The sequence below is a fragment of the Mastomys coucha genome, unplaced genomic scaffold (assembly GCF_008632895.1).
Source record: "Mastomys coucha isolate ucsf_1 unplaced genomic scaffold, UCSF_Mcou_1 pScaffold12, whole genome shotgun sequence".
Classification (NCBI taxonomy): Eukaryota; Metazoa; Chordata; class Mammalia; order Rodentia; family Muridae; genus Mastomys; species Mastomys coucha.
The window spans coordinates 88,948-103,199 of NW_022196894.1; the positions used below are offsets into that span (position 1 = coordinate 88,948).

The 14,252-nt window shown below is 41.3% G+C and overlaps 1 protein-coding gene across 4 annotated transcripts in view; it reads left to right on the top strand.

Annotated features, from left to right (window-relative positions):
- Nucleotides 1-5,965: 5,965 nt before the first annotated feature.
- LOC116083883 (olfactory receptor 1361-like) overlaps nucleotides 5,966-14,252 on the top strand; it is a 60,511-nt gene continuing 52,224 nt past the window's right edge. For 2 of the 4 annotated variants that reach the window (XM_031360672.1, XM_031360669.1), the window contains exon 1: nucleotides 5,966-6,205. In XM_031360672.1, coding sequence (XP_031216532.1) covers nucleotides 5,966-6,205 — 240 coding nt within the window. Of the gene's footprint in view, nucleotides 6,206-10,266; nucleotides 10,319-10,980; nucleotides 11,248-14,252 lie in introns of those variants that run through there. The other 2 variants (XM_031360661.1, XR_004115936.1) reach the window with 2 other exon arrangements.

Genomic DNA, 14,252 nt, shown 5'->3' on the forward strand with positions numbered 1-14,252 from the left:
CTCTGTCTTCTGGTTTGCTCACTCTTTCTTCTTCCAGGTCAAGTCTCCTGAGGGCCTCTGATGAGCTGTTTATTTTGATCAGGAGCTTCCTGATTCCCAAATCTCCACCTGATCCCTGCTTTTCTCACTTTTCCTCTTTCCTGATTCTCTCTTTAATGTGACATTTTTTGTAAAATTTACACTTAGTTCTGCTTTATACTTGCTTGCTTGTTGTTTGTTTCCTGTGCATGTCATGTGTTTCTGGTCAGGAAGCATGTATGCCAGCTTGGTCTACATGGTGAGTTCCAGGTAAGTAGGACTAGGTGGAGACCCGGTCTTAGAAAGAGAGAGACTGAGACAGAGACAAAGAGAAAGTGTGTGTGTGTGTACACACACACACATACATATATGTATATATATATACATATATATATCACAATATTGATGGTGCAAATAGGGAAAATTATTTGGAGCTACAGAAAAACAATTCTAGTACTCTTTTGAGTTGATGTTTCATCTTCTCATGAACCTGTGTGGCATATAATATTAAAGCAGGAAAACTGTTGACTAAAAGGAAATGCCTTCTACAATCCCAGTGTCTAGCATGTTACTCAATTACACTCTTAAATCCCTTTCTGTCATGTGTATGTAACTGGGCTCAGATAATTTTACTCAAATAGTAGTCTACATCTATGCTCTCAACAGTTATTTTATAAAAGAGGTTTCTAAGTCTCTGTACTTTTATTTTTACTGATTTTATATATGTCCACCCCTTAGTAACTCTATTTCTCTTTAAAACGTAATAAAGTACAGTATGTTTTGAATTGATTTTGAAAATGACTAATAAAGCTGCCATGGTATCACAGGCCTATAGTACCAGCACCAGGGGCTGAGGGAGGAGGACCACAAGCTTGTGGCCAGCCTAGGTTATATCGTGGGTTCTGGGTCATAGGTTACACTGTGAAATTCTTTCTCAGTAAACAAAATAAAGCAAAGAAAATTAATTTGAAACATATGATATATTTTCTCCTCCTCTTTTACTTTCAGTACATTTAATATGAATCCTGACAATATTTGTATGGAAATGTAACTGTAATTTTAATCAGTTGAGCTTCTTGTGTTCACAAGTCATTTCTTAAAATGAGTTTTCATCCATCATTTCTTCATAACTTGCCTTTCTATCCCCTAAAAGTGCTTACTGTATGTATTTTCTGTAAGAACATTGTCTACACTTGACCCTGTATTCATTATTTTCCTCATTTTTTCCGTTTCTTCAATGTCAACAATCTGTATATGAGAATTTGCAAATTTGCCAATTATATATATCTACATATGTATATTCACACACACACATATATGGTTTAAATTTGTAGAGCCCATTTAGTGAACACTTTATATTAATTTTTACTTTCCGACTCCATATTTCCATTTAACATTTCCCTATAATTTTCATGTCTTCATTCACTATTTGATTGAACATTGTCTTCATACTTTTGTTTACTTCTTCAATCATGATCTCTATTCCATCTGCCAACATTTTTACAATGGCTACTTGGATATATTTTTGTTAAAGGTGGCTTCTGTTCTTTCCAGGGGACATATCTGTTGCTTACTATTCTACTATAAAGGTCATCCATATATATGCATGTTAAGGCCCTTTCCCCGCAATCTTTCATTTTGTTGTTGAAAACTGGATAGTTTAGAAACATATCACTGCATACTGAGGCTCTGGCTCCCACTGCTGTGTTTGTTCTTGCTATTGCTTATTTGCTTATTGTTGGCTGGGTGAATTTACGCAGTCTATCTCTCTAAAAATGTGAATCCTGTGATGAGGTACATCATGAAAAACAGCTTTCAGTCAGCCTGTCATCACCCTGACATGGCTCTGAAGTTAGTAAAACTCTCTTCCACTTTGTTGACCACATGAGCTGACAAACTCTAGTATTACTTTACAGCAGACTGACCGACTCTATTGGTAGAAGTAAAGTCCACTAAAGCATCCGATCTAGAGGGGTGGCTCAGAGGTAAGAGCAGCGATTGCTTTTTCAGAGGACCAGGGTTTGACTCCCAGCACCTACATTACAACTCACAACCATCACTAACACCATTTCCAGCAGAAATGTCATCCTCTTCTGGTCTCTATGGGCACCAGGGATTCATGTGATGCCAAACACTCACAAAGGTGTCTCTGTGACCTGTTCATGAGCTTGGGCCAGCAGAGCAGCAATAAGAGGAAGGTTTCAAAAAGGGGCTTGACAGAGTTCAATATGACTCAGTAGTAAGTGTTGGTAAAATTTTGAAGAGGATGATAACAAGAAGTTTATTTTAAGCATATTTATGAAAAGAAATCTGAAAAAAAATGTTTTCTGGGTATAACTAACTCAATCCTTATATGCACAACAAAACTTAAGACATGACCACATGGAAACTCAACGTACAACTGACATCTTCTCTAAAGATAGGATCCGTAGATTAGCTAAGTAAGCAGGCTAAAGATAAACAAGCTCATGATGAGAACCTGGGGGGGGGGGGGACCAGTGCTACAGATGCAGACAAGTTCAAGATAAGGGTCTGGGTGACAAATGTGGCCTGGTCACACATAGAGCCAAAGGCTATTATTGACATATCCTCTTTCAGCTTTCTGGTTGAAATACAGCTTATAAGTCTCTCCTTTTTTCAGAGACATCCCTGTGTGATTAACAAGGACCTCCTACACACTCATACAGATAAAATTTTTTTTAAAAATTGACAATCCAATAATTGACAATTGTATAGCATCTTTACAAAGAACAGTTTCTGAGGTCATTGTTGTATGTGTTTTGACCTTGTGACAACCTATCCCAGGTACCATTGTGTGTGTGTGTGTGTGTGTGTGTGTGTGTGTAGCCCAGGCTGACCTTGACTCTGGATCATCTTTCCTCAGTCTCCCCGAGGAGACTTAGACATGTACAAATAGGCATTGTACCACTTCAGTCAGCCAGGTCATGAGGCTATCTTTTGCATCATTTTCAGAAGTTCTGATATTACTCTTCTTTAAATTTTGGTAATTAATGAATAAAGCTGTAGGGATATGTGTGTCTGAGTGAGCATGTGTGCATGCAATATCCATTCATTTATGAATGTATTCTCCTGTGTGTGTACACAGGTGGGGTGCATGTGTGTACACACACATGAAGAAGTCAGAGATTGGTGCCAGCTATCCTCTTTGATCTCTTTCCACATTCTCTATGGAGGTAGGCCCTCTCACTGAATCCAGAGCTTGCCAACTCAGCCAGTTTACTGAGCCACCTTCCCCCAGGGTCTCTTCTCTGCCTGAGATTACAGGCTGGCTATGCACTAGTTTGGTCTACATGAGGGTGCATGTCCAAGGAGACTAGTAAATGGTGTCAGACCTCACATTACCTGAAGCTGGTGTTATGGATGGTTGAGAAACACTATATGAGCCCTGGGAGTAGAACCTGACCCCTGTGCAGAAGGAACAAGCACTCTGATCCACTCACTGAGACATCTCTCCAGCTTCTGATGTCTCTTTTCCTTTGTGCTGTTATTGTTTATTTTTAAAATAAGACATGTTCTGGTCTGGTAGATAAGGCTAGCCTTGAACATGACAGCAATCTTCTTACCTCAGACTTCAGTTTGCTGGATGAGAAGTGTAAGCCAGCACAAGCTATCATATTTAACAACTCTTTCCCAGGGTGAGCTGAGAAAGACATGGCTTATACTGTTTGACACTGACTGGGAATGAAGGCCTCATCTATCTGGTTGTTAGAAATACCCCGAAACTTGAACTCAGCAGCCAGTAGGACTGTGCCCAGCTTCCTTCCATGCCTCTCTGTGTGTTTGCAGTTTTTGTTTTCATCTCTTAGAATTTTTCTAAAGGTTGTAAGCTTCTGGATGTACATGGACAGAACAAGTCCCACTCAGGATGTCCCTATGCTAGGTTTCTAAGTCCTGTCATGCATCCTCTCTGGGGAAGGGATGGGGAATATAAACAAAACTGTTGTGGCTGCACTCAAGAGTCTATATATGTTCAGAAGTGCACACATCACTGTAGTCTGGGAAAACATCATCCCCAAGGTTGTGGGTTCTCTGAGCATGGGTTGCCTTCAGCCATAGAGGACTACGCACTCACCCATCTAGCTTTTCTCTCATTGAAATTTAAACTGGGCACATGGTGGGACTCATGGCTCCAGCAGCATATGCAGCAGAGGATGGCCTAGTTGGTCATCAATGGGAGGAGAGGCCCTTGGTCCTGTGATGGCTCTATGCCCCAGTGTAGAGGAATGCCAGGGCCAGGAAGCATGAGAGGGTGGGTTGGTGAGCAGGGCGGGGGGGATATAGGTTTTTTTCAGAGGGAAAATCAGGAAAGGGAATAACATTGGAAATGTAAATAAAGAAAATATCTAATAAAAAAGAAACTTGTATAATTTTTAAAAAAAAGAAATATGAATGGCAACTTTTAGCAGTTGATCTTTGTCTCACAATCTGAAAATGAACATAAATCTCAGGTGTGCAGTTGGACGTCACAAAAAGACACTGACTCTGATGCCACTTTCCCTATTATAAGCAATAGGAGATGTCTGGAATCTTTAATACTATGCAGTGCCGGTTCTTTCAACTGAACAGAAAATACTGGGAACAAAAACTATGGCCAGGCTGAGGTTTCTGTGGACAGCATATGGAGATAGTGAACCACTAATGTTCTCACTTAAACGGTTGATGGTTCATTCACATCGACTGAAACTGATGCAGTGAGACCTCAGGATTAGTAAAGATTTGCACCCAAGCAAGTGGAAAAACAACTCTGAATTGGCCCAAGACAGGGAGAAAATATTACATGCTATGTTCTGACTTGAAGAACTAGATCAGCTTGCCCATCACCAAAGCAAAATGACCTGTGGCATTCTCTTAACTGTCATTTCCATGTCCTTTTTTTAGTAATTGGGTTAATTAAGCAAATCATAGATTGTAATTGGAATTTAATTTGATGTAAAAAAAATAAAGAAAGAAATCTACACTGGATATTTTACACGATCAAACCTGACCCTGTAAGCCAGTTATTCCCAGGGCTGCCTATAGGCAAATGTGCCACAAGCCCTGTGTGGTCAGTGATCACATGTAAGGAGGAGAGGACTTCCCTAGGAGAGTGCCATGACGTCATTTTCTGTGCTAAGAGGAAGAAGAGTGGGGACTGGTCCTTCAACCCTACAGGCTGAGGTCACTCTCAGGGAATTCGCTCTGGGACTTGTCTCCATGAAGATTGCTTCATCCCCAAGTCCTGACTGTGAGATCAGATGATATGTTCCATGGCTGTTGGTCAAGAGGGACCAAGAGCTGTCTTATACAACTACATTCTGCTGATCTATAATGAGATACTCAGGGAGTCTATCCCCAGTGGGACTTAATGCCACAGTAAATTCTGTCTAATTCTCCCAGACCTCCTTCCAACACAGAAGGCTTGGACATTGATCATCCAATCCTCACCTTTTCAGAACCTTCTATATTCCCAAGACTTTCCAGTCCTTAGAATAAAGAATGCTATTGCCCAGACACTACAAGGTAAAAGCAGTAGAATTGGCCTGTCCACGTGTATTCAGGGCACAACAGATATCAATGCTTTTTCTGCAACAAGTGCTAGCATGCTTCCATATAGGGGCAGCAGCAGGAGTGACAGGCCCACCAGTTGGAGCTTGAGATCATGCAATAACTGAATGCTTCTCTTCTTTAAGCATCTAAAGAGTGGGAGGAAGACTAGAAATGCTACCAGATACAGGTAAGAGCAGTGTATGTACATGAATGCCTTTATATTACATCCAAAAGAACTAAACGGGTGGCTCTAGGGAACCAACACAACCTAAAACTGGGATTTGTAAAGTGAGTATGTGGAAAATAGGAGTGCATCTTAAGTCATGAACTTTAATGCAGGATTAATGTGAACCTGGTTATAACACCCCTGCTTCCCCTTTCAGTAGCTGGGCTTAGACTCATGGTCAGTATCAACCAGTCAAGTGTCTCTGAGTTCCTCCTCCTAGGACTCTCCAAGCAGCCCCAGCAGCAGCAGCTCCTCTTCCTGCTCTTCTTCATCATGTACCTGGCCATTGTGCTGGGAAACCTGCTCATCATCCTAGCCATCAGCACAGACACCCGCCTGCACACCCCCATGTACTTCTTCCTCAGCAACCTGTCCTTTGTGGATGTCTGCTTCTCCTCCACCACTGTCCCCAAGGTACTGACCAACCACATACTCGGGACTCACACCATTTCCTTCTCTGGGTGTCTCACACAGATGTATTTTCTCTCTCTGTTTGCTGACATGGACAATCTCCTACTGGCTGTGATGGCCTATGACCGATTTGTGGCCATATGCCACCCTTTACACTACACAACAAAGATGACCCATCAGCTCTGCGCCTTTCTTGTTGTGGGATCATGGGTGGTAGCCAACCTGAATGCTCTGTTGCATACCCTTCTCATGGCTCAACTCTCCTTCTGTGGGGACAATGTGATCCCCCACTTCTTCTGTGATCTGACCCCCCTCCTGAAACTCTCCTGCTCAGACACACATCTCAACCAGCTGATGATTCTTACTGAGGGAGCTGTGATCATGGTCACCCCATTTGTCTGCATCCTGATCTCCTACATCCACATCACCTGTGCTGTCCTGAGAGTCTCATCCCCTAGGGGAGGATGGAAAGCCTTCTCCACCTGTGGCTCCCACCTGGCTGTGGTCTGCCTCTTCTATGGCACCATCATATCCCTGTATTTCAACCCCTCATCTTCTCACTTAGCTGGGAGGGACATGGCAGCTGCCATGATGTACACAGTAGTGTCCCCCATGCTGAACCCTTTCATCTACAGCCTGAGGAACAGGGACATGAAAGGAGCTTTATGCAAAGTGCTTTACATGAATCCCCATCTACCAATAAGGCTAAGAAAATCACATATATAATTAATTTCCAAAAAAATCACTTTATTAATCTACTGTGTGAAACTTAGAATTCTTTTGTTAGGAAAGCATCGGCTATTTTTCTTGGAAGAATAAATCCACGTTATAGACAAGAGGTGAGGGGTTTAGACAATCAGGATGCAGCTCAGTCATAGAGCTCTTCCTGAGCTCATGCAATGTTCAGGTTTGATTCCCTTGTTATACCAAAATAAATGTAAATATTCTCTTTTAAAGATTTAAAATATGTGTGTGTGTTCCACATGTGTGTGTACCACCTGTATGTGGCTGTCCAAGGAGAGTGGAGGAGGACCCTCTAGATTTGAATTACAGGTGTACGTCAATCACCTGTGTGGGTCTGGAAACTAAATCTGAGCTCTCTGGTAGGACAGCAGGGGACTGCTGAGCTCTCTCTCCTGCTCGCAGAACTCAAGCCACTTTATCTCAGTCATGAATGCTCTCCCAACAGAAGACTCCACAAACACAGCTACTCTCACTTCTGATTACAAAAGGGAAGAAGAGGCAAGTTTGGATCCCACTGGGGTGTTTCAGTTGGAAACTCTGAGTTTCTTTGGGTGATGTCGGGAGGGAGTTGGGGTTTGACGACTGCTTCAGATGGGATGCTGCTATTCAGGATGCTTGGGATTGGCGCTTTCAATGTGTCCACCTGGAAGAAAGGAACAGATAAAGCTTCAGCTCTGACTGGCCACTTATGTAATCATTTTGGAGCTCACAGGGGGGGTCATTTTGTGCTTAGGGCAATCCTTTGTTCATGTACTCTGTGATCATTCCATAATAGCCTTTTGTGTCTTGTGATGTCACAATCCTAGAGACTTTTCTTGCTATGACTGTTCTATGAAATTCTCTATGTTCATCAAGAAAACTCCAACCTATGCCCACCCAGCTCCTGCATGGCAGTGCTAAGCTTCCTTTCTTACAACATAGTCCTTGATATGAGCACATCTGAAGGGAAGATCCAACCTGGCATGTTGATTACATCTGCTCAGACCATTTCTTCCTCAATAAGGCTCCATATAGATTGTGTCTTTAAAAGAACTGGTCTGGGGGCTGGTGAGATGGCTCAGTGTTTAAGAGCATTGGCTGTTCTTCCAAAGGACACAGGTTCAATTCCCAGCAACCACATGGCAGCTCGTAAGTGTCTGTAACTCAAGTGCACTGGATACTATTCCCTTATACAAACATATATGCAGGACAAACACCAGTGCACATGAAATAAAAATGAATAAAATTTAAAAACAGAACTGGTCTGTTTCACCTAGGTTGTTGAATTTGTGAGAAGATTTCTTCATAGTATTCTTTTATCATTCTTTAATTTTTTCAGATTTTTAATTATGTGTATGGATGCTTTGCCTGTATGTTTGTCCCTGTACTATATGTGTGCAGTTCCTGGGAAAACCAGATAGTGGCAATGCATCCTCTGGAATTAGAGTCATAGACATTACCTGCTATATGAGTGCTGGGAACCAAATCAGGTCCTCTGGAATAACAGCTAGCCTCTTAACCACTAAGCCATCTCTCCAGTCTTGATATCATTCTTTTAATATCAACGGGATTAGCAGTATTGCTTATTCGGGGATTTCTAATACATGTGTTTCAGGTTCATGTGTTACAAGTCTGGTGCTATTTGGGAAGTGGTGGGACATCTGGGGGTAAGGGTGAGTGCAAAGATGTTGTGTCATAATCAGATCCTTAAGGAGATTTTGGTCCCCCAACCCCTCTCCTGTGCTCTTCTTTGCTTTCAGGATCCCATGTGGTAAACAGACTCATGTCCATCACATGTCCATCTTGATATGTGGAGATTCATAAATTCAAAGCAACAAGGCCAAGCAATTGTGGAGTTAGATGTCAGGCACTGAGTCTCTTTGAATTTTCTCAGTGTTTTGTTACAGAAATGGGTAGCCAAATCCTTTAGTTCCAGATCTCTTTGCTCAGACATACACTAGAGGGCACAGAGTTCCTGCTCCCCTCTCTTGCTTTATCTGGGAATTTTTAGTAAGCTAAATTTTATTTGCATGTTTTTCAATGTCTAACATTTTTCAAGACAGTTTTTCTTTGGCCCATTTTTTGGAAGTGTTCTTTAATCCCCAAATATTTGGGATTCATAAATTTTTATGAAACTTTTCAGGCAGAGACAGGACCTTTCCTGATCTTTTTCTGCTCCTGGGTCTTTATAAACTGGGTGAATTCTCTCTTGTGACCAAATCTTTTCCCATGTTTTTGTTTGGTAGGTTGGTTGGTTGTTTTTTGTTTTATTCCTCCCACAGCAGTGTTGTCTCTCGACCTAATGAACTCTGCAGATGAAGCACAAATTCTTTATTTGGGGGAAAGATTTTGCCACATTCTAGGCACTTAAATATTTTCCCCCTTACATGGATTTCTTCATGATCATTCTGATGAAAATTCTGATGAAGATTTTTTCCACACTGAGAACTGGAATAGGGCTGCTCCCTGTATCGAATCACTTGTTGTTGGTTTTTCTGCTCAGATGGAAAGGTGTCCTGGTACTCAGTCCCAGGAACCACACAGCTCTGAGGTGGGACAGCGTCCCAATGGAGGGGCATCCTAAGATATGGGAGCCACCCTCACACAATTCTGAGGTGGGAGAAAGTCCCAGTGGAAAGGCAGCCTGAGACACACACAGCTCTGAGAGGGAGCCTCCCTCCTCAGCCGAGGTGTTGCAGCTTCCAGGGAGGGATCCCCAGCTGAGCTCAGGAGCCTCAGCCCCACTCCTTCCCTTCACTTCTGCCCTTCTCCACTTCATTGCTTCACTTCATTCTTCTAACAATGAGAGTCACACAAGGTAGCAAATCTCATAAAAGAGATTTATAGGAGGGTCCTGGGCGATGAGGGACAACTCCAGGAATGACTGCCTATTCTCCCAATAGGAAGCAGACAATAGGGAATTGGACAAGTACAGTGCTTATATAGAGGTTCTTAGGGTGTCAAGTTTTCTAGGATGATTTCCAGAGTGAGGATTGCTGGTATTTCAAGTCCTAAACTTACAGAAGCTCAGGGATTGGTGGATTTTCCTATTCAGGTATTGGTGGCTTTTGTTCAGACTTTTCACCTAAAATTAACACAATCAAGGGAAGGTCGTGTTGTGAGGCCAGAGACTGGAAAGGCCAGGTATGGAGGGCTGGGGAAGGGCCTTGCTGCTGGAGCTCTTCAGACAGAGGTTCTGACCACTTTCCTAACTTGACGGTCTACAAATTTTATAAAGGGAGTCCACAGCAGGGAGAGCCTTTCCTGCCACTTGAGTGCCATGAATATCTAACACTTGTACTTATCTAAGGTTTGGTTTGTGATTGAATCCTTTCCCGCAGTGGCGCAGTCATGGGGCTTCTCACCAGTATGACTCCTCTGGTGGGAAACAAGGTAAGACACTCATGAACCTACTTTCCACTTGGGCCACGGGTATAGCCTCTTCCTTTTCTCATCTCGAGAAAGTGTGGTTATATTAATGTCCAAACATTTTGAGAGACTCTATTTTTAGAGGAGCACTATTTCCAGCTGTAACTGAGTCTTCTCAATTGCCTCTTCTGTGAGTTTCTTCTTTCTTTCTTTGCAAGCTGGTGGTCGCTCAAACAGCCAGGAACAACCCATTGCGTCAGCATCGGAAGGCTTAGCTCTGCAGTCTTGTTTCTGGGGAGCTTCGCCCCCAAGGTGACTCCCATTGACTGTGTAGATAGAAAATGTTACACTGCTGAGTTGTGACAGCATTGGCCAGGGAACATCAGGTTTCTTATGAAACCATAATCCTGACAGTCAGGTCTCAGTTTTGTAGCCAGTCTGCACTACATAGCAAGTTCCAGGCCAGCCAGGGCTGCAGAAAAATCAGAAAACTAAACAAACAAACATGACTTTAAAGTCAGAAATCTCATGACTAGCAGACAACCACTCCATTCTAATTCTTACTGAAAATGAGATATTGGACTAATAAATATTCCTACCTCCACAGGACAAAACACATGCCTTTTCTAAAAATAATAATAATAATAATAATAAGTTCTGAATGATTTCATGTTGTTCTGTAATAGGTACAAATTACAAGTAAGATCTTACGGACTTCCTCTGTGGAGCACTACCTAAGTACTAGGAGTTGGAGGGCATCGCTGATAGTCATCTGGAGTCTAGTGATAAGACACTTGTAAGATGGACTGTGTCCAGACTTGTACTACATGCTCTACAACAGCAAGGAAAAGCTAGAAACAGCATTCAAGAAGGCATGGCACATTCACGCATGTCTTCGGCCAACTAAAGAGATTCTATCACACATACAATAAAATTATTGCATTAAAAGTCAACGGTGCTTTTCTTCAACATGAGTGAATACCAGATTGTGACACTGGGTAATTCCAGAGGTGCTCAGCACAGAAATTTTGAATGGTAGTTAAATAAGTACTTACATTTTGTGAAAACTTTAGCTTTTATAGCATATAGACTTTTTGGCATTTAGCTTATACTTCAGAACGAAATCCTAGCCTAAGGAGGTGGCTCAGTGGGTAAAGTGTTTACAAGGTAAGCATGAGGGCCTGAGTCTAAATGTCAGCGCCCATGCAAAGCCAAGCATGGTAGTATACTCTTGTAACCACAGAGGTAGGATGCAGATGGTACGCTCACTGGCCAGCCAGTCAAACACAAGCAGCACTAGCTTTAGTGACTAGTAAGACTTCAAAAAATGGTGGCACTGGGCATGGTGGCCCCAGTTTAATTATGGCACTTGAAGGCAAAGGCAAGTGAATCTCTAAATAATGGCCAGTCTGATCTATCCAGCCAGTTCCAAGTCAGCCAGGACTCAACAGTAAGAGCTTGTCTCTAAAACTAACAAAAACTCATCACTGTCCACACCTCAAAAATATACTAGAGGCTCTACTTAGTTTTTTAAAGCATAACTAACACTTTGTTTTTCTTCTTTTCTAATATTTATTTCTCTGAACTCCGTTTTCTTATCTTACTACTATATAAGACTTACTTAGTAGGTCGAACAAATGTTAGGTTTCTGTTTTGTTTTCATTTTTAATAAATTACCAGCAGGTTTCTTTTCTTTGCCACCAGCTCTTGATTATTAAGGAGACTGGTGAGATAGCTGTTGATAGGGAGCCTGTGGGCATTCACAGTGTGCTGGGTTTGCTGCCCTGGCTGTCTCAACCTGGCATGGTGGGGCATGGCTATAATCCCAGCACTTAGGAGTTACAGGGAGAAATGGCTTTCTTATAATGATAAGGCGTCATAGTTAAACAAAGTTACTTTCCAGTCATTAAAAACATGGTTTTTTATCCTTTCAATTTTATTATATGCAAGAGGTTTATTCCTAGACATTTAATAAACTAGTAATATTTAACTTAATGTTACTATTTTAGAGGGATTTTCATTTTCCTTTTTACGTGGAAAATCTGTTTGCATATATGAAAACTACTTTCTGTCAATTTTATATCCCATTAACTTACTAAATGCTCTGTGGTTTCAGACATATTGCAGGGTTTCCCAGCTACACAATTAAATCATACATAGAGTCTTTCTTTCAAATCCTCATCTATCTGATTTCTTACTCATTTCCCTGCACTGGTTAGAATCTGTAACAAAATGCTAAAGAGTAGCAGTGTTGGTGGAATGTTTTCATTGGGACCTCCATTTTTGTGGGAATGTTTTCCATTAAAGAGATATTTTAAGGACTGATGATGAAGGCCCATTGGTAGAATAACTGACTAGCATGAACTCCTGGGTTTAATCCCCAGGGCCACATAAACTGGGTGTGGTGGCACATGTCTGCAATCGGAGCACTCAGGAGGTAGAGGCAGGAGGATCAAAAGTTCCAGGCCAGACTAAGATACATGAAACTTTTAGGGAATTTTTTTTAATCAGAAACTGTATCTCAGTGATAAAATACTTGTTGACCATATACTGGGTCTGATCCCCAACACAGAAAAAAAAAAACACTTGAAGGGATTGAAAAACTTGTATTGGATATTATTATGTATTGTATGATTGGATTGGATGTATTGGATTGGATTAGATATTCTTATAAAGAAACTACTTGAATTTTCTCCTTTCAATAACTATGAAAACAAGCAGAATTTTTTTCTTTTTTAAATAAGTTATTAGTAAAAGGGCTTTTAAGATATATTTTACTTTATGTGTGTGGTGGTTAGAGTAAGAATAGCTCTCATAGGTTCTTATATTTGGCTGCTTAGTCACCAGGGAGTGGCGCTGTTTGAAAAGGATTATAGGCTTTAGGTGGGATGGTCTATTGGAGCGTGTGTGGCTTTGTTGGGGGAAGTGTGTCAGGGTGTTCAGATTGGCTTTCAAAAGCCCATACCACACCCAGACTTGCTCTGCCTATGGATCAAGACCCAGTTCTCAGCTATTGCTTCAGCACCTGCCTGCATGCCATCAGGCTCCCACCATGATGAGAATGGATGAAACCTCTGAAACTGTGAGCCACCCCCATTAAACGCTCTTTTAAATAAGAATTGCCTTAGTCATGGTGTCTCTTCACCACAAAAAAACAGAGACTAAGGCTATGTGCATGGGTATTTTGATCACATGTATTTTTGTGTACCATGTGCACAGAACCCTTAGACCTGGAGTTATGGATGGTTGTGAGCTACCATGTTGGTGCTGGGAGTCAAACCTGGGTCCTCTGAAGCTCTTACCTGCTGAGCATCTCTCTGGCTCCCTTACTAGGCTTTTAAAAATTCACTGAGTTTCTTTTATTTTGATTAGATTAAAAAATTTTTTAGTATAATTTCTGTCCTTAAATGACTATTGAGTTGTATTTTGCACTCATGGGATAAATCTTTGATTTAGACATGGTAACTTTTCACATTTCAGTTTTTTGTTTTGCTTGGTATGGTTTGGTTTTTTTGAGATAGGGTTTCTCTGTGTAGCCCTGGCTATCTTGGAACTCACTCTGTAGACCAGGCTGCCCTTGAATACCCAAACATCTTACTGCTTTTGCCTCCTAAGTACTGGGATTAAAGGTGTGGGCCACCAGTATCTGGCCAGTTTTCAATTTATTACACTAATTTCATAAAAAACAATTTGTAAAGTTTCCTTTTTTCTGTACGCTGATATAATTTTATCCATGGACCTGAATTTTCTTAAGTTTAATGATTTAAAAGAATATTCTGTAAAATAGACAAGACAAGGCTGCCCACTCTCCCCCTATCTATTCAACACAGTATTTGAAATTCTAGCCAGAGCAGTTAGACAGCAAAAGGAAATCAAAGGAATATAAATTGGGAAAGAGGAAGTCAAGATATCACTATGTGCATATGATAGTATACATAAGTGACCCCAAAAATTCTAC